General features: G+C 40.7%; 1 protein-coding gene across 2 annotated transcripts in view; it reads right to left on the bottom strand.

Moving 5' to 3' along the window:
• Nucleotides 1-775: 775 nt before the first annotated feature.
• EDRF1 (erythroid differentiation regulatory factor 1) overlaps nt 776-26,113 on the bottom strand; it is a 45,381-nt gene continuing 20,043 nt past the window's right edge. For both annotated transcript variants that reach the window (XM_010357718.2, XM_030940440.1), the window contains 10 exons: nt 24,684-24,872; nt 24,137-24,337; nt 21,987-22,205; nt 19,315-19,538; nt 17,538-17,696; nt 17,215-17,364; nt 14,986-15,139; nt 11,637-11,752; nt 10,696-10,847; nt 776-1,612 (listed from right to left, as the gene is read on the bottom strand). In XM_010357718.2, coding sequence (XP_010356020.1) covers nt 1,441-1,612; nt 10,696-10,847; nt 11,637-11,752; nt 14,986-15,139; nt 17,215-17,364; nt 17,538-17,696; nt 19,315-19,538; nt 21,987-22,205; nt 24,137-24,337; nt 24,684-24,872 — 1,736 coding nt within the window. In that variant the 3' untranslated portion in view covers nt 776-1,440. The remainder of the gene's footprint in view (nt 1,613-10,695; nt 10,848-11,636; nt 11,753-14,985; nt 15,140-17,214; nt 17,365-17,537; nt 17,697-19,314; nt 19,539-21,986; nt 22,206-24,136; nt 24,338-24,683; nt 24,873-26,113) is intronic.

Here is a 26,113-nt window from a genome sequence, read left to right as displayed (position 1 = left end):
GGGCAACATAGCAAAATGCTGTCTCTACTAAAAATACAAAAAATGAGCCAGGCGTGGTGGCGCACACCTGTAGTCACAGCTACTTGGGAGGCTGAGGTGGGAGGATCCCTTCAGCCTGGGAAGCAGAGGTTGCAGTGAGCCGAGATTGTGCCACTGCACTCCAGCCTGGGTGACAGTAAGACCCTGTCTCAAAACAAACAAAAAAATCTCAGCCAATGAAAACACCTGGAAATCTCTGTAAAAGAGAAAAAAGTCTCTTTTACATCATAGCTTTGTAAAAATTTGGCTTAAAACCAGTTATTCCAAACAATTTTCTAGTATAGTTGGAATTCCTTCAGAGGTCTGGCTGGTGTGGGCGGGGCTTCTGGCCACCGTGGAGGGCCTGCAAGCAGCTAGCGCAATCTTCAGCGCACCTGCCCCCAGGCCTAGGCAGCAGACCTGCCCACAATGGTGTCATGCACAGGAGTCCAGACATTCACCTCACCTCAAAAGGGCCTGTTTTATCTGTTACACTGCCTTGAAATTGAAAGTATGAATTATGAACAAAAACAGCCTTGTGCACTGTAGCCATTACAAATAACAGGGGATGTTTGTGTGTGTGTAACTGGACAAGTGCCATGTAGCAGCAGCAATAAGTAAAATATTCTAGGGAGAATTTAGTGGACAGCAGAATTTTACTTTTAATGTTTTGAGCTTTGCTTTGTAAAGTTTATTAATTTTAGACTGAGTTCAACTCAAAACTCAATGTGAAGAATGAAAACTGGAAAAATACAAAGACATTTTAAATAAATAGTTTATTTATTCAAAATAGTTTTCTTACCTTATTCACAGTTTCAAGTTTAAAATGAAAACAAGGGGTAGTACCTGCTCTTGATCGACTGTCATTTAAAGTCAAAAGTGAACCCTTTCAGAACATGCATTAAATACAGCAATTGCACAACAGCTAGTCTTTGAAAAATCCTGCACTGAAGCTTACGAAGAACACAACTTTTTCCTGGGCAATTTAAAAGGAAACACTGTAGATGCACAAGTCTCCTTAACCCACTTGAACCTGTAATGTCATTTGGATAAAAGTTCTCTTGACCAAAGTAACATTTTATCCAAAATAATCATATCTTAGACCATGTAGCTTGACATACTTCAAAAATAGGAAAGTGTAACTGCATCCCAGCAAGTCTGTGAATATTGAGGTACTATGTACTTCTTAAAAGAAACAAAGAGTGGAAGCTTTAACTTTGATTCTGATGTTAGCACTTCAAGTGAAGAAGCCACAGAACTCAACCGTAATTTGTCTGTCACTTAAAATAACTCTGTGTTTCCACTGATATACCTGTTTTAAATGGATATTTCCCTATTATTTAATGAAACAAAGCACCGAATGAACAAACCGGCTCCGTGTTGAAGGCACTGACAGCGTGTCTGGGACACGGCTCTGTGCAGTCACTGAACGGCGCTGCTGCTCGCTGCACTGCCGGCTGCAAGCTGGCCCAGCAGGTGGACGATAACGTTGATTCTTTCCAGAAGAGTCGCAGTTTTATTTGCAGTTGCTCTCAAAAGCTGGGAGTAAATGTGCTTGTTGGTTTTGAGAACTGCATCATCTTCGATGTTATTGCTAGGGTTAAAAAAGACAGAGAGACAGGTAAGGGACCAGCAATGCCTACCGACAGTTCAGAGGTCCAGAATACCAGACAGTGACAGCCCAACAGTCACTCTTCACAGAGCAGCAGGTGTTCCTCTCCTGCCGGGTTCAGACCTGCCTTCTTCTACCTACTGCTCACGGGCCTGTTTCTACACATTTATTTCAATACATCAATGAAATCCAGTACTCGTTCCTTTTATAAACATTTGAATGCCTATTACGTAGTAGGAATTGCTCTTGACAGAGAACAAAACAGGCAAAAGGAGGCCCCTGACTTATGGAACTTGCATTCTATTGAGGTAGGAGTTTGGGGGAGGGGAGCGGAGGCACTGGGGGAAACCACAGTAAACAAGAGAGTGACAGACGGGACAGCCATGAAGAAAACGCAGTGGAGCTGGGCGAGGGCACAGAAGGAGCTATGTGGTATTTCCTCTGTTCCTCAAGCTCGGCCTAAAGCGCCTTCCTGTGTCCCAAACACACATCTAAAGCCAGTGTTGGACTGCCATCTCTAGAGCTAGAACTACCTGGGGTTTAAACATGGATTCCTGAACTACAAGAACTGCTGCATCTCAGTTTACTCTAAAGATGCCAGTGCAGTTCTGTGTGAAGACTGCCCCTCAGCTGAGGAGCGCCACACAGCACTCCACCTTAAAACTATTTCGGTTTACAGTTTGTCCTGAAAGCATTTACCCCTTATGATGGATCGGTGAATTCTATTTTTGTTACTACTGGAAAAGACTAGTAATTACGTGGCAGTTCATATCTAGCATTTTTTTTTTTTTTTTAATGAGTCCAGGTGCAGACCCCTGGCTCACATAACCAGGTAACAGATAACAATTCCACAACTCTTTACAGTGTCCATGACCACATCTGAGCCTTACAATAATCCCATCCCCTCAGATAGGCAAGGACTAGCATTTTTAATTTACAGATGTAAAACCTAAGGCCCAGAAGGGTTAATAGTTTGGATTAAAGTCAAAATGTCATGTTTTCCAATTTCAAATGCTATGCTCTTTCACCTCTTCGGGGTACAAATTTTCTCCCTTCACCCAAGGGCTTGCCTCAGGCCTGCCAGACAGCAGCCAGCAGTGCAGAGCTCCCTTCCCCAGGAATTCCCCTTTCTTTTATTCCTGGCTCCATTCCTCCTCTACAGGATCCCCATTGCTGCCTTTAGACATTTCTCCTCTCCAATTCCCACTTATTTTATCAGACAGATCTCTTCCTGCCTTCCCCCAACAACCACAGTACAGCAGAAGTGACTGTTGTAAATGTATCCGTCTGTAATCTGGGCCTAAGGTTGGCTGTATTTTAGTTATGCGGGGAGTTAACAGTCATGAAACCTTTGATAACCTTATAGAAAATTTAAATGACTCTGACAGTAATCAAGGCATTAGCACTTAACAATTAGAAATGGCATTTGAAAGATGAATTATTCTTTGTGGACAATGACATCACACTGTCATTTTATTAATAGTTGGGTGCCTAAAGATAACTGATGGCTGCAGGGATCATAACCTTAAAATCTTTGGATTTGTCCTAACCATAACTCTGAATCTTAAGTCTTCATCTTCCAATTTCTACAAATCATGCCTTCCTTAATGCATTCTTATCAGCAGTTTCACTGACCTATGACCCCTATTCAGAGGGCTCCATCATCTCACAGGTTTTTTCTAAAGGGAACTAACTTACATTCTTTCATCTCCCTTTTTACTAACCTTAACCAAATATTAAATGTACACATCTAATGGGAACAACCCACGAATCTAAAGGATCTGTTCTTAGCACTGCAGCAGAGAGCTCCCTGAATCTTCAGAGATTACTTCTACTTTTTATGGTATTTCACTATATTAAACCCCAAAGCCACCAAAATGTCAAGAGGCCTGGATCTGTGAAAGCAATGAATATTAAAATACAGTAGAAGAGTAAATTCTAAATTCAAAAAGAAAAAAGAAAAAACCTTTGGCTTAACAAACTGCTACTGCTAGAATTTCTAGCAGATCAATGCCAATGCAGTTGTCATATGATGATGAAATGCCTGCATAACCTGAAAATGAAAACAAAAATTTTTTAAACAGGTAAAATGCATCTTTCACTCTAATTCTATAGGAATCTAATAAGCTTAAGATTTTAGTTATTAAGCCTTGTTTATTTTTTTGCCAGAGGGCATGAAGTGGAAAAAGCAGTAGTCAAAAAATAAAACAAAAATTTATTTAACATGGCCTCTCATTATCTGTGGAGGATTGGTTCCAGGATCCTCCAGGAAACTAAAATCTGAGGAGGCTGGAGTACCTGATATAAGATGGTGTAGTATTTGCATTTTGGCTGTGTACATCTTCCTATATACTTTAAATCATCTCTAGATTAGTTATAATACCTAATACAATGTAAATGCCATATAAATAGTTGTTATATTGCTTTTAAATTTGTATTACTTTTTATTTATTTAATATTTTCAATCTGTGGTTGGCTGAATCTGTGGATGCAGAATCCTTGGATACAGAGGGCTGACTGCATTTTCTCTTTTAGGTCTCATTCTGATTTCCCTCTATATTGCAAAAGAGAATGTTCATGTATTCACTGTGAAACAACTAAGCCTGTGGCAGAGGCTATTTTCCTCTTAGCAATAAAATTATAGATGTTTTCATTTGCATATCAGTGAAAAATGAAATAAGTCAATGACTTAGTAATTAATATTTTTGTTTTGAAACTTGTCAAAATGCTTATTTTATTAACACAGTATCACATTTAACAGTTTAATAAACCTTAAAATCAATATAAATTAGCTAAATAAGACTGAATGCATCATGCATGAAAACTTTACACTAAAATAGTTTTCAGCAGAATATTAATAACCTAAATAAACAGAAGCTTAGAAAACCTTCCATTAAAATAAAAATTACTTAGGTCACACATATGACTGTTACAGTTACAAAAGATAAAACTGAAACTATTACCTATTAAATTACTCAAATGTTTGACTTTTGAAAAATCAATGAATCACTTCTTCTCATGTATCATATATTTATATTGCCACCTTGTGGAAACCAATACAAATTTTAACAATTTACACACTGCTGTTAGAAAAAGGCAGGAATTCTTTTCAAGCCTTGTTACTATATGCACTATCAGCTCTGCCTTATGGCTCTTCAGAAAGATGGATGTCTCTGCTAAATTACAGTGAGTGTATCAACACCCGCTGCTGTGTACCACAACCAGGATATGGTACAGACACTGAGGATTAACAACCAAGTAAAAGCTCTCCTTAGACTATAGAGAATTATTCAAAAGCTTTTTTTTTTTTTTTTTTTTTTAAAGAGATGGCTTTTGCTCTGTCTCCCAGGCTGGAGTGCAGTGGTGCTGTCATAACTTGCTGTGGCCTTGAACTCCTGGGTTCATGTAATTCTCCTGCCTCAGTCTCCCAAATAGCTGGGATCACAGGTGTGAGCCATGGCACTTAGTCCAAAGGCAATTACTGAAAGAAGTTTCTATTCATGGTGCAGAGCTGGAAAAAGTCTCTGGCTCAAGCAGGGCAAACTACAAGGTGGTCATGGCTCTTCTTAAATCCATGAGAGAGGTGGGACAGCCAACCAGCCTGCAATCTAAGGAGAGACAGGCTGATGCAGGGAGAGAAAGGACAGTCCTTCCTTACCCGGGGCAGATGTAGCCAGATGCCAGTAAGCATTTAGCTAAAAGAGTGAATGAGTTGGTGGGGGTCCAGTGAGGCTGGTGAGAAAGTGTAGGGTCTCTGTGGAGTCAGGGGGTTCACATCTTCTTATTGGCTTTTCTCCAAGGACCTCCCCAAGTTCTCAAATGAAAGACCAGTGAAAATCCTGAGAGAGTGACCCTCCTGGTGTAGACCGATGGCAGGGTAACAGCAGCTGCTGTAGGAGGGACCGGCAACCCCACCTGGACCCTTCTCCTCTATAAAACAAAAGCCTCAGTGTGGGTGGGGGAAGACAATGACCACTGTCAACCTTAGGGCATGGGTTAAAGTCAATGAACAGAGGGGAAGGGAACAGAAAAAACACTCTGGGGCATTAGGCAGGGGTGCAGGAGCAGTGGGAAGGCCACACTCCTGAGACTCAGGGACACGAACGTCTGCCTAGGCTGAGGCTTAAACAACTATGGAGTCCCTGCTAACTCCCTGCTCCCTCCTAAACAGGCGAAAAGGCACCAAAGGACCAGTGACAGTGGAATGTGGCTGGAAGAGCTGTGACAGTGTAAAGACGGATCCTCTCTAAGGTGCAAAACAAAAGAAAGACCTAGAGCTGAAGGTAGAGAAGACATTAAGAGTCACCTTCTGCAGACCTGCTCCACCCTACACACGAGGACTGCTAGGAAAACTTGAAGCCCATGGCACATGGAAGGTAACCATCACAATAAAAAAATCTCAACCACAGCTCAACTCCAGGCTAGAAAAATGAATTCCACTGCCCACACTAAAGCCCCAGCAGGGGTAAGTACAAAAAATTCCAGGCAAAAAAAATTATTTCCCTTGGTCTCTACTATCATACATAAGGTATCCAGTTTTCAACAAACAAGAGATACATGGAAGGCAAGGAAAACACAACACACTTCCAAGAGACAAAGAATCAACAGAACCAGCTAATTATGACACAGATGTTCGACCTATCTCATAGGTAATTTAAAAGGACTATAATTAGTATGTTCAAGACACTAATGGACAAGGTGGATGCCATGCAAGGTCAGATTGGTGATTTGAGCTGAGAGCTGGAACTGTAAGAACGAACCCCAGGGAACTGCTAGAAATGAGGAACACTGTAACAGAGACAAAGAACGCCTTCAAAAAGTTCAACTGTAGATGACACAAAACCAAGTAAGCAATCAGTGAACTTGAAGACAGTTCAACAGAAATTAGCCAAACAAAATCACAAAAAGGAAAAAAGGGTGTCAAAAAAACCAGAACAGAATATCCAAGAGCTGTGGAACAACATCAGACAGTCTAACACAGGTATAACGGGCTACCGAGGAGGCGAAAGAATGGAACGGAAGAAAGAAAAATGCTGAAGCCAGGGGTAAAAACCATCATGACACACCCAAGCCTATCATAGTCAAACTGCTGGGGGATGGGACGCCTACAGGCAAGGAAGATGCGTTTCTAACAGATGAACGAAAGTAGGAAACACAGCCGGCTTCCGGTCAGAAAACAGGCAGGCCAGAGACAATGGAGTGACATCTTTAAAGTACTGAATGAAAAGGACTGTTAACCCAGAATTCTATACTCTGCTCAAAGATCTTCCAAGACTGAAAAAGGAATAAAAATTCTCCCAATTGAAAAGATAGAATTCATTGCTAGCAGAACTAGCGATGCTAAATGCTAAAAGAAGTTTTTCAGGCAGAAGAAATATGATGCTAGACAGAAACCTATACAAAAAGGTTAAGAGTACTGAAATGGAATAAATGAAGGTAAATAAAATCTCCTGTTCTCTTTAATTGCTCTTAAAGATAACTGTATAAGGTAAAAACTAGTAACAGTGTATTATGTGTTTTATAACATACGTAAAAGTGAAACGTATAATAACAGTACAAAAGACGGGAGGAAGGAATTGGGAGTCTACTGTTATATGGTCTTTACAGTACATGTAGACCAGTATCATATTACTTGAAGGTGGCCTCTCATGAAAGATTAACGACGTATACTGCGAAATCCTAGGTCAACGGCCAAAATAATGAAAAAGTGGCAGATCATAAATCAACAGTGAAATAAAATGGAATCACAGAAACTATTCAATTAACAGAAGGCAGAAAAAGAATCATATTAAATGTGAATGGTCTAGAGACCCAATTGTAAGACTGGACTTAAAAAGCAAGACCCTTGGGCCAAGTGCAGTGGCTCATGCTTGTAATCTCAGCACTTTGGGAGTCTGAGGAAGGTGGACTGCTTGACCCAGGAGTTTGAGACCAGCCTGGGCAACATGGCAAGACCCCATCTCTACAAAAAAATGAAAAAATTAGCTAGGTGTGATGGTGCACACCCGTGGTCCCACCTTCTCTGAGAGGCTGAGGTGGGGGATTGCTTGAGCCCAGGAAGTTGTGGCTGCAGTGAGCTATGATCATGCCACTGTACTCCAGCCCGAGTGACAGAGTGAGGCATTGTCTCAAAAAAACTAAACATAAAAATAAGTAAATAAAAAATAAAAAGCAAGACCCAACTATTGCCACCTACAGGAAACCCAATTTTAATATAAAAGACATACATGGAAAAAGACATTAACCAAAAGATAGCTGAGTGGCTATACTATCAAGGAGGGACATCTGTAGTAATAAGGAGGTCAGTTCTCCCAGATACCACAATCCTACGTGTGTGTACCTAATACAGCTTCAAAAACACTTGAAACAAAACTGACAGTGCTGAGAGGAGAAACAGATAAATCCACAAGTGTAGTTGGAGACTTCAACACTCCTCGCTTGGTAGATTGATCGCAGAAGACAGAAAGTCAGTGAGAATATAGAAGACCTGAACGATACTATGAACACGCTTAGCCTAACTGACATTTACACAACGCTCTCTACCCCAAACAGCAGGACACGCAGATTTTTCAAGTACACATGGAACATGTGCCAAGACAAATCATATTCTAGGCCATAAAACAAATCTACGCAAATGTGAAAGAAGAGAACATACACAGTTATGTCTCAGCACATAAGAGAATTCAACTAGCAAGCAATATCGAAAGATAGCTCACAAGCCCCCATATTCACAAACCAAACAGCACACTTCAAATAACACATGGGTCAAAGGAGAAGTCTCAGGATATCAAATATTATTTTGAAACAAACGAAAGAGAAAATATACAAAAATATATGAGATGTAGCAAAAGCAGTGGTTTAGAAGAAAATTTTGGGCAGCAAATTTTATATTAAAAAGGACAAATGTCTCAAATTAGTAATCTAGGCTTCCACCTTAAGAAACTAGAAAAAGAGCAAATTAAGTCCAAAACAAGTAGAAGGGCAGAAATTGATGACATTTAAGAGAGAGAAACAATGAGGGGAAGAAACAGTCAATCAAGCCAAAAGTTGGTTCTTTGAAAAGATTGAAGAAAAAAAAATTGATAAACTTCTAGCTAGAATGACCAAGAAAAACAGAAAGAAGAAGGATTACCAATATCAGGATTAAAAGGGCTCTCATCACAAACCCCCTTAGACATTAAAAGGATAATAAGGGAAACTGTGAACCTATACATTTGACAATTTAGATGACGGACCCTCGTTTATTCAAGAAAAAGACAGCCTGCGTAATACTGTATCCAAGAAAAGAAATTGAACTCACTGTTTAAAAACTTCCAACAAAGTAAACTCCAGGTTAAGATGGTTTTACTGGTAAATTCTACTACATGTTTAATGAAGACATAGTACTAATTCTGTACAATCTCTTTCAGAAAATAGAAGAGGGAACATGACCCACAGACTTTATGAGGCCAGCACTGTTCTAATACTCAAACCAGACAAACCCATTCTAAGAAAAGTGAGCTGTAGATCACTATCCCCTATGCACAAACACAAAAATTATCAACAAAATGTCAGCAAACTGAATCCAGTAATACATAAAAAGAATACTACATCACAACAAACTGGGATTTATCCCAGGAATGCAAAGTTGGTTTAACATTTGAAGAATCAATGTAATCCATTATATTAACAGGCTAAACAAGGGAAACCATGTGGTCATCTCAACAGATGCAGTAAAAGCACTGGACACAAATTCAATATCCATTCATGATAAAAACACTCTTAGCAAATTCAGAATAGAAGAAAACATCTTCAACTTGATAAAGGCCTCTACAAAGCCCCACAGCTGATACGAGACTTAATGGTAAAAGACTGAAAACTTTCTCCCTGAGATCCTGAGGAATTGGGGGCAGGGGCAGGGTTGATTGCACAGGACAGCAGGAGGGAATTCTTGGAGTGATGGAACTGTTTTCTGTCATAACTGTGGTGGCAGGCACACATCCATATGCATTTGTCAAGATTTTAAGAAGTATACACCACAAAGAGTCCATTTTACTGTATATAACAACACCAAAAACAAAAAACAGACAAAAATCACCTGAACCCTAAGATTATAAATTGGTAAAATATACATAAGATAACTGGTAACAATGGATGTATTAGGATACATGGTTTTCATTTCCTTTTCTCTATTTTCCAAATTTTGTTGTATGGCCAGATTGCACTTATATTTAAAAACAAGGAAGGCATATCATTTATATTACTTTCCTGAACTAGTACTTACTACTGAAATTTCAAATTAAATCAATAATGCCAAAATAACAACTTTGGCAAAAAAATGTAAGCGTAACAAGATGACCCGAGGCCACAAGAACATTTCTGCAGAGGTGTGTGCTCCTGCTTCCGTGTTCTGTCCTCTACTCTGCACTTGGCCCTGAGCATCAAAAACTCCAGTCCAGGCTCTCCATTCATCACAACATTCAGAAGTGTCACTAGAAACACAGATCTTCATTCCAGGGCTATTCATCTCCCTCAGGGAAAACACTAACAACAGAGTATTTGTCCTTAGGCAGCAAGATTTCTTTCTTTTTGTAATTTCAATACATAGAAGGCTTCATGGAGAGGGTTCTTACCTAGTTTAACACGTCAAGAAGGAATACCACATAGAAGACAGAATACTATCTGTTCTTTCTTTCTTTCTTTCTTTTTTTTTTTGAGACAGAGTCTCACTCTGTTGCCTAGGCTGGAGTGCAGTGGTGTGATTTCAGCTCACTGCAACCTCCGCCTCCTGGGTTCAAGCGATTCTCATGCCTCAGCCTCCCCAGTGGCTACGATTAACAGGCGCATGCCACCACACCAGTTAGTTTTTGTATTTTTGGTAGAGATGGGAGTTTCACCATGTTGGCCAGGCTGGTCTCGAACTCCTCAACTCAAGTAATCTGCCTGCCTTGGCCTCTCAAAGTGCTAGGATTCCAGCTGTGAGCCAGTGTGCCTGGCCACTAACTTTCCTTTATATTGTTAGTAGAGAATATTTTTATAGGTAGGGTGCTGGGAAAGAAATTCCTACAAAGAACCACTTAATTTACCTTGTTTTCTTTTTAGTTGAAGATAGCAGTTTAATGGACTGAAGGAGAAGAAATGACAACCGAGACTCAAATATACTGAGGAGTTTCATCACTTCTTCTCGATTGAGACTAGGAGAAGCATCAGCAGCTGGAGCAGCGTCACCACTCTTAGGCTAAAAACAACAACAAGTTATTTTCCTGGAGCTACCCAACAGCTGTAGTTTCATACCGTATCAAGTGATGGAACTGCAGTTTCATTAATCCAATAAATGTTTAACTGTAAACAAACAGAAAGCACACCTACGATCATTCTGATGGACTAAAACACATAATTAAAATGTTCTTGCCCAGAGAGGCACTTTTGTGGAAGAAATTAATCCTGACTTTCCAACATTAGACACAACACGGAAATGTGTGGTACCACACAGGATTTGACCAAGCAGGGCTAGAAGAGCAATAGGTGGGTGCACCATGGGGGCTGCAGGAAGCTCTTACAACAGCAGAAGGTAACACGAATGCTGGAATGCCCAGAACACGAGAAATTCCTTCCTGAGGAGCCTGCTTAGGCCCATTCACCATTCAACCGCTCCCAGGCATTTTAATGGAAATTACAAAGGAGGGCACAGGCCTTTTCTTTTCAAACGTAAAACAAAACAAATTCCCACCAACAGCAACGAAAAAACTTGAGACTTGATAATTTGCTAACTATGGTCTTGTTGAGATATACTCTTAAAAAGATTTTAAAATACTTGCACATTAAAGAAAGGAGATGAATACTTCTACTAGGCAAATATAACAAATCACTGTTAAAATGTTTCAGCACACAGCATATATATGTACGTGTGTGTATATATACACACATAAAACATACACATGCGCACACACATAATATGCCCACTATGTACATTCACTATGTAGCTTAAGACACACAAAAACCAAAGACAGTCATTTTCTCCATTTACCTGGCCAAATTCTTCTACAAGCTCCTTCTGGATAAGCTGGAATGCGTGCTCGGTTCTCACCATTATATCAAGAGCCCCAGATAGTGTTTTCAACTTTCCAACATTGCTATTCTGACCTAAAGTGTTAAATACAAAATGTTCATTTCTTTAATATACATCTAGAAACCCATCTAATGTTAATGTATTAATGAAAATTCAGACTTTGAAAATGCTATAAAGGAAGCTAATGAGAATCTTAATTCTTCTAAATCCAACTTCTGTTTAATAATATTCCCTTGAGAAAAATACTAAGTCTGAACAAAGCAATAAATAACCATTGCTTCCCCGCCTCACCGTTTGGTTTTGTCAGGATAGGCCACTTTTCCAGAACAGGAGCCTTAGGAGAAGGGACCAGCGGAAAAGAGTCTGGGGCTCGAGGCCCACCTCACAATTTACCAGCTGTGTGGTCAAGTCACATAAGCACTTACTATCAGCTGTCATACTTGTAAAATAGTTTCTTACATTTCTGTTCAAAGGCAGGAAGTCAGACCAGATGAACAAGGTTTTGTTTTATTCTAGAGCCTTCTGAATACAATTTTTCTACAGTTATCAGATACCACAACACACCTTTGTTCCTGTTCTCCTAGAACTCAATCATGTGTGCGGTGGTGTGCAGTAGAGGATTCATCTTGTACAAAGAGAGGTTTGGTCTTTGTCCTTGGCTCCCAGAAGGTAATCACTAAGTCCTTGAAATGTCCTGCCCGGTAAGAATGCCTCTGTTTACCTGGGGGGGCCTTGGGTCACAATGGATAGTGTAACAATGGGATTTACTGTGGGGGCTTTGGGCCCCAGGGTAACAGCGCCAACCTCTGGAGGCACTGGAGACAAAGATCAGCCACGTGGCAGTCAACCATGTCTATGTGACCAAGTTCCAATGAAAACTCTGGACACCAAGGCTTGGATGAGCTTCCCCAGTTGTACATGCATTGATTTATACACTTGGTGAGTACTGTCATGCGCCACTGCCAGGGTGAGTTAGTACTATCTGTAACTCCAGCAGCAGAGGAACTGCGAGCTCGGCGCTTAGAACTCTCTACAACTCTGCCTTCCAAGCCTCTTCCCTTGGCTCATTTTAATGTACATCCTTTCAATGTGAGAAATTGTAGCTGTAAGCAGAGCAGCTTTCAGTGAGTTCTGTGAGTCCTTCAGCAAATTCTCAAACCCGAGGGTGGTGTTGGAGACCGCTGACAAACCTTCAGTTAGTGTGAGAAGTGAAAGTGGTCTTGGGGACTCCCCAACTCTGCAGGTGGGGAGAGAGTAACTGTTGCCTTCTTCCTTTAAAGCATAATCCCACACTTTCTAAACAACTTATTATCTTTAAAATCAATGGGTAAATGTGATTTCAGCATAGATTTGGCATCTGGAAGACAAGCTATTGATTATGTATGAAAGTGTCGTTGGGGCAAGGACCAGACAATATAGACATTAGGAAGGCAGATCTGAATCCCATGTACTAGGAAAAAAAAAAAACCACTGGGTAAAATAAGATAGAATAAAAGGTGTCACAACCTAGAGCATTTATTAACTTGGCTTACAAAACCCACAAACCTGGCTAACAAAACCCTCTAAAATATTTACATTATTTTCTAAAGTACTCATAGTAGTAAAACATTTAAAGGAGGGAATTAAACACGCTTATCATCTTAGCAAATTGTTCCAGTATCTTCCAGCACTTTGGGAGGCTGAGGCAGGAGTATCGCTTGAGCTCAGGAGTTTGAGACCAGCCTGGGTTTATAACATAGAGAGACCCTGTCTCTACAAAAGATTTTTCAAAAATTAGCGCCTGTGGTCTCAGCTACTCAGGAGGCTCAGGATCACTAGAGCCCAGACGGTAAGGTTGCAGTTAGCTATGACCATGCCACTACATTAAAGCCTGGGTGACAGAGTAAGACTCTGTCTCAAAAACAAAAAACAAAAAACAAAAAACCCCAACAACAAAAAAGATCTTGATCATTCTAAGGAATTCAAACAAGGCAGAATATTCAAAGGTGCAAGTGAAAACTGAAGATCACTCTCCCCAGACCTTCCCCACATCAAGAGCTACTGTTAACTCTGGTGACTGTCCCACACATCTAGCCATGCATTATATGCGAACAAAAAATTAATTTTAGTAAAAACCACTTTTAGAAACTGTTTTAGATAGGTAATACATTCCTCAAATTTACAAGGTCCAAATGGGTATGCAGTGAAACCCTCCTCCTGGCCTTGCAGGTTTCCTCCCCAAAGGGAACAACGTTACCAGTTTCTTATGCATCCTTCCAGGGCTATTGTATACCTGTGTAAACTAAGTCAAACAGATTTAAAGTATTAATCTGATTTTACAGAAGACTGAAACACTAAATGAACTGCTGCACTTCAAATAATGGTTTCTTGCTTCCTGACCACACAGGAGATATTTCTGAAAAGACTCCTCTGTGAGAGAGGAGAACAGATGAGTAAGAGACAGAGGGGGAGAACTTAGGAAAAATCATTAAGTGGTTGAAGTATCTGCTTACTCCATGCCATGGAAAATAACATAAGAAACCATTCTCACTTTCACCCTTCTCTATCTCCCGACTTATCTTTACCTCGGTCAGGCTCTACAGTAGTATCTGTTCTGGAACCACAATCCAAGGGTCAGTTCTATGTTTAAAGGGTTCAATATGACCCACTACTCCTTTACTGTTGCCTCTCCATTCCCAAATTTTTCATGCCGATTGAAATCTTTGGGTTTTTTTTTCTTGTTTTTTTTTTTTGACACACAGTCTCGCTCTGTCGCCCAGGCTGGAGTGTAGTGGCATGATCTTGGCTCACTGCAAGCTCCACCTCCTGGGTTCAAGTGATTCTCCCGCCTCAACCTCCTCAGTAGCTGGGACTACAGGCCTGCACCACCACACACGGCCAATTTTTGTATTTTTAGTACAGACGGGGTTTCACAATGTTGGTCAGGTTGGGCTCGAACTCCTGACCTCAGGTGATCTGCCCGCCTCAGCCTCCCAAATTGTTTGGATTACAGGCGTGAGCCACCGTGCCTGGCCGATTGAAATCTTTAACTGTCTAAATTGATTTGTCAATTTTTTTTCCAAATAAGGGGTCATGGGACACATCTCAATATTTCTAGTCACTGAACATAATCTGATACATTTCTCTAAGTTTTAAAAAGCACTTCAAAAAGTGTAGAGATTTCTCCCCCTCCCTTCCCAAAGTCATTAACTATGGGGCAAATTAAAAAGAAAACAGTATTATTTAGATTCACAGGCCTGCCTTACTCTAAGACAATCCAGCACTAACCCAATGCATACATATCTGAGAAATGAAAAGTAAGACTTACTGGTCATCTGAAATTCAGCAAATGCTACTCTCTCTAGCTGTACTCTCAGCAGTTCGCAGGGAGCATCTTTGAGCAGCTGAAATAGCTTTGCGGCCTTGCTGTAATGAAGATCGGCCAGCACCCGGTGTTGTTTCCTGAGGTGTTCGTCACCAACCTAGAACCAAACCAAAACAAATCCTTCACGGTAACTACTTCAGGCTTCACTAAGTGCTTCTTAGTTATTTTTCCCCCACTGTAGGCCTTACTAGATCTTATTAGTTTTAGCTTTTATATTGAGGTCTTAATCCATTTCCTTTCTTTTTGTTTTTGAGACAGGGTCTTGCTCTGTCGCCCACGCTGGAGGTCCAGTGGTGCAATCTTGGCTCACTGCAACCTCCGCCTCCTGAACTCAAGCAACTCTCCTGCCTCAGCCTACCGAGTTGCTGGGATTGCAGGCACCCACCACTACTGCTTGGCTAATTTTTGTATTTTTTCGTAGAGATGGGGTTTTGCCATGTTGGCCAGGCTGGTCTCGAATTCCTGACCTCAAATGATCCGCCCGCGTCGGCCTCCCAAAGTGCTGGGATTACAAGTATGAACTGGAGAAGCTTTCTTTCCACTTCGCCTTAGGAAGTCCTCAACCAAAATTCAGGTTTCCTCAGATGACCTAATATCCTGAGGGCAAAAGCAAGCTTAAGGGTGCCCAGACGATTCAGCAGAGGAATAGTCTTCCAGCAAATGGTGCTGGGACAACTAAATATCTATATGCAAAAGAGTGGGGAGGCCTAGGAGGCGGAGGTTGCAGTGAGCTCGGATCGTGCCACTGCACTCCAGTCTGGGCAACAGAGTGAGACCCTGTCTCCAAAAAAAAAACTAAAAAACCTTCTCCAGTTTAAGCTGTATCTCAAAAGATGATACTTTTCAGGATAAGGGCAACCCAGAAGTAAACTCATGCCAAAGGGACTGTAAGGTAAGTAGCCTCACCTTGCAGGGGAGGAGGATCAACAAAACACACAAAAAACATCACTGAGGAACTAGAGGCCCAAGACTCCCAGCAGAAGCCAAGCAATCTCTCCGAAGGCAGGCGCCTTTATCCTAGGCCTCAGGTAGTTCTCAGAAACACAGGAATCTGGGCAGCAGGATTAATGTACAATACTGTTGGTATTCATTATTTCTAATAGCATCAAACTGGAATAATCCCAAAATTCAGTAATCATAGACTAGATAAACAAACTACGATATAGTCATTGAATGACTACTGAGCTGAGAAAATGAACAGCTACCTGTGCCAACACAGATGTATCTCAAAAACATGATGTTAAGTGAAAGGCAGTAAGCCACAGAACACCAACAGCAGATTCGTTTTCCCATGCTCACCACAGGGCACAATGTAGACATACCGTTTAAGTGGCACAGCACAAAAAAGGCACAGACAAAGCAGAAATGTTCGGACAGCAGTTCACCTGAGTGGACGTCAAGGAAGACACACCAGGGAGGGGCACATGGGGCACTCTGGAGGATTCCTCCATTCCTCAACCTCCAGACAAGGGACACAGGGGTTTCCTTTTATTCTGTAAACTGTACATATGTTCCACATGTATTTTTTTTTCTTTTTTTTTTTTTGAGATGGAGTTTCACTCTTGTTGCCCCGGCTGGAGTACAATGGTGCGATCTCGGCTCACCGCAACCTCTGCCTCCCGGGTTCAAGTGATTCTCCTGCCTCAGCCTCCTGAGTAGCGGGCATTACAGGCATGCGCCACCACACCTGGCTAATTTTGTATTTTTAGTAGAGATGGGGGTTCTCCACGTTGGTCAGGCTGGTCTCGAACTCCCGACCTCAGGTGATCCGCCTGCCTCAGCCTCCCAAAGTGCTAGGATTACAGGTGTGAGCCACTGTGCCCTGCCTGTATTTTCATATATATGCTCTATTTTACAATAAAAATGGGAGACTAGTACTGTAAAACTGGCACTGAACCATTACTATAAAGCCTACCTACATTTTAAAAAACCGAAGTAACATACCCAGGCAAATAGGTAAGTTCATAAACTAAGACCCAATCAAGTAGAGTAGAAAAAAATACATGGTATAGGTGAGAGGGAAAACCGGCTACACTACAAGTTTTTCTAAAGTAGCTAATTAACATAGATTGCATTTAAAATATATATGACCATGTTAAAACAACAAAAACAAAAGCACCCAAAACACTTTTCAACTGCTGTGGCACTGTACTTAACTTGGACTGACAATACCTGATTCCTCAGACAGCTGTGGTACATGGAGGCCAGCCTGTGATGGATGGTTGCAGCTCGATACTGACAAAGGGGCTGCCGAGCAGACATGGAATCCACATCGCAGTATTTCAGGGACTTCATCATGGCCTCACTGACTTCTTTTTCAATCTGTTTGTTTAGTTTTTTGAGGGGGGAGAAGAAAACAAGCTTGTAATCTGACTGTAGGAGTTTTTAAAACGTTTAAATACTGCTTATTCAGGAAAAGACAACAGATGCTAAATATTTGTTAAACAAAGGAATGAGACTGAGAACTTATTTTATAATCCAGCAAATATTATCACCTGCTCCTGAGCTTTTCTAGATAATGGAGCATAATCTTGCTGTAGAGTTGCCATAGTAAAGTAAGTAGTGGACAATTCCCAGTTCACTGAATCCCAAACAGCTGGGTGTATGTCTCGTGTTCCCAATGACCTCAGCGCTTTCAAATAGTAATCAATAGCCTGCAAAGGAGAAAACAGTGTACATTTCTGACTCAGCTTAAACATATACCAATACTGCATTAAAATAAAACATACTTCATAACTACCCAGATGTTAATTTAATTTGGGGATAATTTATCAAGGGGCAATATTATGAGGAAATGAAAACATAAGTCAGTGAAAATATTTCAATGAAGAAAGTTATTCTGAGTAGACTGAAGACCACTCTGTTCCCATCTCAAGGCTACAAGAAGCCAGTCCGTGGTGCTGCTTTCTGACTCAGGCTCAGCATGAGGATGCACTTGTTTCCTTTTTTTTCTTTCTTTCTAAATGAAAATTACAGTTTCTATAACTAGTAAATCAGATTAAAAACTTACCAAATTTTACTGTAAAAAGAAGTATCTCCTCCTACCTTGTTACCCCAATCCTCAAATACATGGCCATTATATTGAAACCAAAAACAAAACCACACTTAATATCCCAGCAATAATTTCTACATTTCTGGTGTTTATTTATTCACTCTTTTCTGTGTATATATAAATTTAAAAAAGAAAATCAAAAAAGGTCACTCATTTAAAAATTTATTATGCCACCAACATTCTTCACTAATGTCATTTAAATGGCTTCAATCACTCCATTATATGAGTGCTCATATCCTTGTACCCTCTGCAACAGTGGGTGTGACCATTTGTCATAAAATTTGGCAATCTAATAAATAAAACTCCGTTTTGAGGCCAGGAGTTTGAGACCAGCCTGGCCAACATGGCGAAACCTCATCTCCACTAAAAATATTATAATGCCAAAATGAGACAGACATGTTGGCATACGCCTCTAGTCTCAGTTAGTCAGGAGGCTGAGGCATGAGGATCACTTGAATCTAGGAGGCAGAGGTTGCAGTGAGCCGAGATTGCGCCACTGAACTCCAGCCTGGGCAACGGAGTGAGACTCTGCCTCAAAAATAAAGAAATAAAAATAAATTTTGAAAATTTTCTTTTATATATATTAGCCATTTACTTTTTAAAAAAAAATGTGTACATTTTCTGTTCAAGGTTATTTGCTCTTTTTTCTCTTTGGGTGTTTCCAATGATTCTTGTTTTTATATAGCAAGAGTGTATTAACCTCTCATCTGTTAATAACTATTTTCTCTAGATTATGATTTGCTTTCAATTTCACTTTCTGTTGTGCATTTTTAGATCTTTTTTACACATTTGTGCATTTTTAGAACTTTATTTTCACACATTTGAGTTTATTCAACTTTTACCCAGGATTTCTGCTTACTGTGCCATGCTGGGAAAGTCCTTCCATAACCAATCATACAAGCCTCTACCTATATTTTCTTCTAGTACTTTTACAGTTTCATTTTCTCCATGTCAATCTTTAATCCATTTGACATTCATGCTCGTTGTACAAACAATTTGCAGAATCATCTTTTCCTTTCCAATTCCACATGTCATCTTCAATACTCAATTCTTACTAGTCTTAGGCCAGGTTCCAAGTGTTTTCATGATCTGTCTAGTCTTGTGCCATTAGCAGAGTTTAATTATTTTTAGTTTTGTAATATTTTAGTGAAACAATGGAAAAATGTAAATAAATGACAGGTATGAATGGATGAGGCCCAACATGTAAGCGAATGTGTTACCTTATTATAATATAAGCCTTCTTCTGGTGAAAATTCACGTTTAAATTCATCACCTGCACCACAGTGCGCCTGTGCACAAATTCGCATGAGTCTTCCCGTGTTACATAATAAAAGGGCGGCATTTGTGGCATCCTCAATTGACTCAAAGTTGTGAATTCCCTTTTCAAAACAAGAAAAGCTTTTTTTCCACAACTGTTGCTCGGCAGCAGACACAGATTTGCTCACTTTACAGAGAAAGAAAGAAAACAACTGTGTAAGCAGACATCAGTGTAAACCCTAGCACTGTCTTAAGAGGAGGACGGCAGTGACAGGAGTGTGGTGGCGAGCCAGTCACCTGCAGCCAACCACAGCTCATTGCTCTCACCATGCCTGTTACATGAAGGTAAACGTGTCCCTCAGAGTTCATATGCTGAAGCCCTAACCCCTAGTTCCTTACAATGTGACTACATTTAGGACAGGTCCTTTAAAGATGTAATTAAGGTTAAACGAGACTGTAAGAGTGGGATCCTAATCCAGTATGACTGGTGTCCTTTTAAAAAGAGGGAGGGACACCAGGGGTATGCACAGAGAGAAGGCCCTGTGTGGACACAGTGACAAGGCGGTTATCTGCAAGCCAAGGGAGAAGCATGAGAGGAATCCAACCCTGCTGCCACCTTGATCTTGAACTTCCAGTCTCTGGATCTATGAGACAATAAATTTCTCATTTGTGTCATCTAGTCTATGATATTGCATTACAGCAGCCCCAGCTGACTAATATAGCTTGATGAAGTCTCTCACCATCCTGCTCCGCCTCACCCAGGATGGGAACCAGCCCTTTGCCCAACACATTCATGCTGTATGCCTCGCCCGCCCATTAGTCACTCAGTAGCTGTCTGGGGTATCAGATCGACTGTTATGATATCGCTGTGCTTTTGTACAAGTAACCCTTATTTTGACTTAATAATGTCCCAAAGCACAAGAGTAATGATGCTGCCATACTGTTGTAAATGCTGTTAATCTTTTACTGTGCCTAATTTGTAAATTAAACTTCATCACAGCATGTATGTTCAGGAAAAGGCACAGAAAAACTCTCCAGTTTCAGGCACCCACTGGGGATCTTGGAACGCATCCTCCAAGGATACGTGGGGTCTACTGTACAACACTTAAGTATAACCCTCTTCACTATTAACCAAATGATATTCAAATAAGCAAAGAAAAACATCTGAGCAAATTGTCATTCTGTGAAGATCCAAAAGCATGGTTCCCATGGAGTTTGAAGAGATTACAACCTGTGTTGTATCCAATTTCCCTAGCTTCCTGACGACCACTTCCCAGGTTCCCTCACTGACTGTCCCTCCAGATGCACCTTAAATGCACAGGTTCTCCCACTAGCAAGGAACTCTTTGAGGGCAACATCTGTATCCCTAAGTGCCAAGCATTATTCACAGATCAACAGGCACACAGGCTGGGTGCAGTGGCTCATGCCTTTAATCCCAGAACTTTGGGAAGTCAAAGCATGAGGACTGCCTGGGGCCAGGAGTCCGAGATCAGCTTGGGCAACATAGCAAGACTTCATCTCTAAAAAAATTTTTTTTGGGAGGCTGAGGTGAGAGGATTGCTTGAGCCCAGGAGTTCGAGGCTGCGGCAAGCTATGATTATGCCACTGCAGTCTAGCCTGGGTGACAGAGTAAGACCCTGTCTCTTAAAAAACAAAAACAAAAACAAACAAACAAACAAAAAACCAAAGGCCCACAGATGTTCAGCTTACCTGCTAACCTCAGTTCTACCTCAGCCCCTTTCTGTTCTCTCCCTGTGTCCAGCCTTTACATTCTCATCTATTCTCACAGCTTCAACTATTACCTTTACGTGAATGGCTCTCAGTCTGTCTCGATAGCCCTACAGCTCTTAGCACACTTCAAACTGACTACTAAATTATACCTTTCACATACACGTTCCATAGTGAACTCAAATTCAACATGGGCCCAAATGATTCACCATCTCACATCTTACTCCCACATCTTACTTACACCATCCCACATCTTACTACACCATCCCGCATCTTACTACACCATCCCGCATCTTACTTACCCACTATCCCCCATCTTCCTCACACAGGCCTCTTGCTCCCTCTAAACGTACACTTGCACCCTCTGAGATCCCTGGCTTCTTCCTAACACCGCCTCCTCGGTCTAGAGCACCCTCCTTTCCTCACATTTACCAGCTGACACTACACACCCCGCACCACCCTGCTCAATGACACTTTCCCAAAAGCCCTCTAACTTATGACCTCCACAAATGTCTTCTTTCCCCAGTCTCCCATTATACTTCATCTGTACTCATCCACAGCGTTCTTTGTGTTCCTATCCAGCTTCCCAAATGGAGAGAGGACCATATTCTAGCCAGTTCCATATCCAACACACAGCCTGGCACATGATTGGATGTCCCATTTGCTTCTAAATTGATCAGATGGACTGAGTACAAAAGTGAGAATGAAGAACATTGAAATAATTAATTCCAAGGGAAAAATCATGTTTTCCTAATTCTATTTCTTAAAAATAATAAGAGGTTCTCTAACAAAGCACCTCTTTATGACATAAAATCAAGTGCCACCGTTCTTTGCTTAACTCATACAAAATTAGCATAATTTTCTAAGAGAACAGGCAATAAAGAGAGGAATCTAAAGAAATACTCACCTACTCTCTCACTCTGTAATGCAGCAGCCTGATTCATGTAAAACACTCCAATTTCATTTCTAATGTTACCCATTCTCTTCAATACTTGTACATAGTGTTCTGGATTTTGGCTTTTCAAGTCACTAAATTGCAAGATTTCATTAGCAGCCTCATAACATTTACAACTAACAGAAAGTTGACTTTCTAAGTCTGTAGACAAATCAGTTGCCCATGCAAATCCTGAAAAGAAAAAAGGGATACATCAATGTGAGTCATGTGATTCCTTCTTCCTCAGTATCTACACGAACCTGAGATTCTAAATTCTAAGTAATAAAAAATGCAATACGGTATAAGTATACTAAGATTCAATCAATACAACAATATTTAAGTTTCATAATAAAGATCTCTTTATTTATAAAATTATATTTCTTGGGATATTAATGTTGGATAAAAATATTTTCCTGCCTATGAATATCACACAATTCCTGTGATCCAGGTTTTCCCAGGTACGCTTGTTTATTAGGGCAGACCTAAAGTTGTCCACTAACACAAAGTTGTTATTTTTAATTAATGGAAATAGTTCTTGAAATAATGTGTCAATATGAACTGTAAGTCACTGAAGAAGCTGCTACAGATGCCCTCAGAAGATTAAAAATGCCATCAAAGTGGGAACTGGAGTAAAAAGAAGTATTTAACTCGAATTGCTATGATGGGAGTAGTAAAAATACACTGAGGACTTTCCTACTACATCCACAAAAAATGATCATTTGAGAAAGACGGAGAGAGGGGAAGAAAGGGCAAAGGGCAAAAATACTAGAAAATAACACATTTCCCCTCTCCCCCCGCACACCCCTCCAGCTGTGGACTGTCTGAAACTCTGGGAGACAAACATCAAGTAATATCTAGTGTAACAATTTAAGAGCATAATAAAACAACCCCATGAGACATCACAGAAGCACCTTCAGAAGACTCATCTTTTACTTCGTTCCCTGTCTTAATGGCAGCGTGCTCACACAACTGTGCTGAGGTAAGAGGGAGGGATAGCGCTGCTGCGGATCGGATTACTCTATTTCCCAGTTTTAAAGCCTGATAATTCCAAACACAGTGACATATTCAGTAAGACGCTGGCTATGAACTAACACTAAAAACAATGATCACTTTATTTCAGCCCCAAGGAATCATTCAGAAGGTAATGAACCATCTTCATCAACTGTTATACCTTTCAAAAGGAAACCCATGGCTTCGTTAGCTGCCTACAAGTGTTACCTAGAAGAACCTCATGAAAAGAAGAGTGTAAAAAGCTGACACAAGGCCGGGCGCATTGGCTCATGCCTGTAATCCCAGCACTTCGGGAGGCCAAGGCGGGAGGATCGCTTGAGTTGAGGAGTTTGAGACCAGTCTGGGGCAACATGGTGAAACTCTGTCTCTAATAAAAATACAAAAATTAGCCACGTGTGGTGGCGCATGTACTAGTCCCAGCTACTTGGGAGACTGAGATGGGAGGATCACTTGAACCCGGGGGTAGAGGCTGCAGCGAGCCAAGATCGCCCCACTGCACTCCAGCCTCCTGGGCAGCAGAGCAAGACTGTGTCTCTAAAAAAAAAAAAAAAAGTTGACACACAACTGTCTTCATATCTTACTTTATAGTTAGTTCTAGTTATATAAACAGTAATTATAAAATACTTAAAAACCATTTCATACAAATACACAAGATTATGTTTAATTTTAAAATTAAGAAACGAATAAAACAGCAGGCCAGGCACAGTGGCTCAAACCTATAATCCCAGCACCCTGGGAGGCCAAGGTGGGCGATCACCTGAGGCCAGGAGTACGAGACCAGCCTGACCAAGACGAAGAAACCCTGTCTCTACTAAAAATACAAAATTAGCCAGGCATGGTGGCGCATGCCTGTAATTCCAGCTAGCTGGTAGGCGGAGGCAGGAGAATCGCTTGAACCCGGGAGGCAGAGGTTGCAGTGAGCCAAGACTGCACCATTGCACTCCAGCTTAGGCAACAAGAGTGAAACTCCATCTCAATAAATACATAAATAAATAAATACAAAGCAAATATCAAAACTCTAATATTTCTGTCCCTTTTCTGAAGACTCAAATAAGCATGAGCTAGACTGCATAGTCCCACCATGAACCACGTGGTCCAAGTCTGTGGCACACCTTGGCAACTGGACTCTCTGTGAAGGCTATGCAGGATCTCCTGGTCTTCTTTTGTTTGGTAATGAAACTCTTCAAGGTGTGCTGCTCTATTATTTGCATTCTGGGCCAGCATTAGTTGGATATCACCACAAAGTGTCAAATATTGAGAGAGAAACAGCAGCACTTCGGAAAGCATATTGGTGCAGAGGCAGCAGTAAGTATCTGTTTAGAAAGAGCGGGAATAAGAAAAAACACAAATGCAGAAAAAATTAATGACCACAGGAAATATGAAGAAACTGTGTTATCAGCAGAACACTTTGTACCACTGTAGCTATTGTTTATTTTATGTCCAATAATACATATTACAGCTTCATGTATTTCAAAGCAAAGAGACGTTAAACCATTGAGCAGAAACTAAAATAGAAGGTAACACACACAGGATTGGAAAGAGTCATTTAAAAATAAAGATATACAACAGAAACAGGAGTAAACTTCCACTGTGATTCAGCTGCCTTCTCTGTTCTCCTTTCCCAGTGCCTAGTAAACATATTCATGTACAGTGGCTTACCATGGCTTTGCAAAGCTAATTTAATGTAGCGTAATGCTCTTCCATATTTCTGAAGACTCATGGCAGCATCAGACAAAACATAATAGGCCTTCGATGACTTGAGAATCAGCTGAAGTTTCATTTTATGTTGCCAAGAGCCAGGGATCATTCCAGATAGACTGGAATAATTGCCCTTCTGAAGGGAGCCCACTGTGACATGGAGAGAAAAAAAAGACAGCACACTTGACTGTAAGTCTCACGCACAAAAAATATTTTCTGTTTCTTGATAGAAACACTCTAGACTTAGGTGCTATTGTGACAAGACTGGTAAATATTATGCTTTACTGCTTAAACACACTGGAGTAAAACGGCTGTGTTAAAAGACTCTCACTTGGGAGTTCCAAGGCCTTCTGCTTCCCTGACATCGGCAACTCTGTCATTCTCTTCTAGTGTCACTGACATAGCTAACCTCATGAGTGACACCTGTCTCCTTTCTCCAGTCTATGTGTCAACCTGTCAAAGTTTACCTTCCTACAGCACAGCTTAGATCATTGTGAAAGCCTGTCCTCAAACATGAAAATGGCTTCTTCCCACTTAGCTTAGCCTAAACTAGTTGCATGTTTCTCAGTCTCACTTTCTACTTGTCCATCCTACTACCCCGTCAGCCAATGTTAAGTTACTACTTGTCACCTGTAAAGATGCCTGTTTTTCCTATCTCCCATCTTAGTTTACTGTTTCCTCTATCAGGAATATTCTTTATTTAAAGTCCAACCCATCACTACCTTCTTTATACTCAACAAATAATCATTTTTGTGGCAAGTACTGTGCCAGGCACTGGAAACATATAACTGACATGAAGTTATATGGCCTCTATGCTTGATAACATAAACCACAACAAAATATGTAAAGTGTAATTAACAGAGAAAGAACAAAATACTGTGGAACATTTTGCTCCACAAATAACAGAAACGCACCCCCCTTTCCCCCAGCTTGAAGGTTTCTCATTTTTTAATCAGCTAGAACCCAAGTCTTTCAAGGCGATGAAAGATACTTAGTCTTCATTATGGTTTGATGTGTGTATGGATTTTTTTCCTCTGCTGATATAAGCATCATCTGTGAGTAAGAGATATTGTGAGAAACTAAAATTAAGTAAGAAGTTCTTGTTCACAACTGTGTTTGTGTGTGCATGTGTGTGTAAAACCATTTAACGCAGGAACTGTGACATAAGGCAGGCTCACAGGACAAAGTGGTAAGAGAATCAAGTAATTCTGATGGAGAACAGAGGGAAGCATGGAGATTCTGAGCTTGAGCAGGATTTTCAACAGGAGAGACAGAGAAGGAGGAAGAGACAGAAAAGGCATTTCAGAAAAAAAGAATGGCAAAAGTCCTGGTGTGATCTCCTTACTGCCTATAGGCTGAAGCCTGGCATACAAGCATGACTACATAAATGC

Source organism: Rhinopithecus roxellana, chromosome 11 (genome assembly GCF_007565055.1).
Source record: "Rhinopithecus roxellana isolate Shanxi Qingling chromosome 11, ASM756505v1, whole genome shotgun sequence".
Taxonomy (NCBI): Eukaryota; Metazoa; Chordata; class Mammalia; order Primates; family Cercopithecidae; genus Rhinopithecus; species Rhinopithecus roxellana.
The sequence above is the reverse complement of the archived record's forward strand: the minus strand, read 5'-3'. Positions and strand labels throughout refer to the sequence as shown.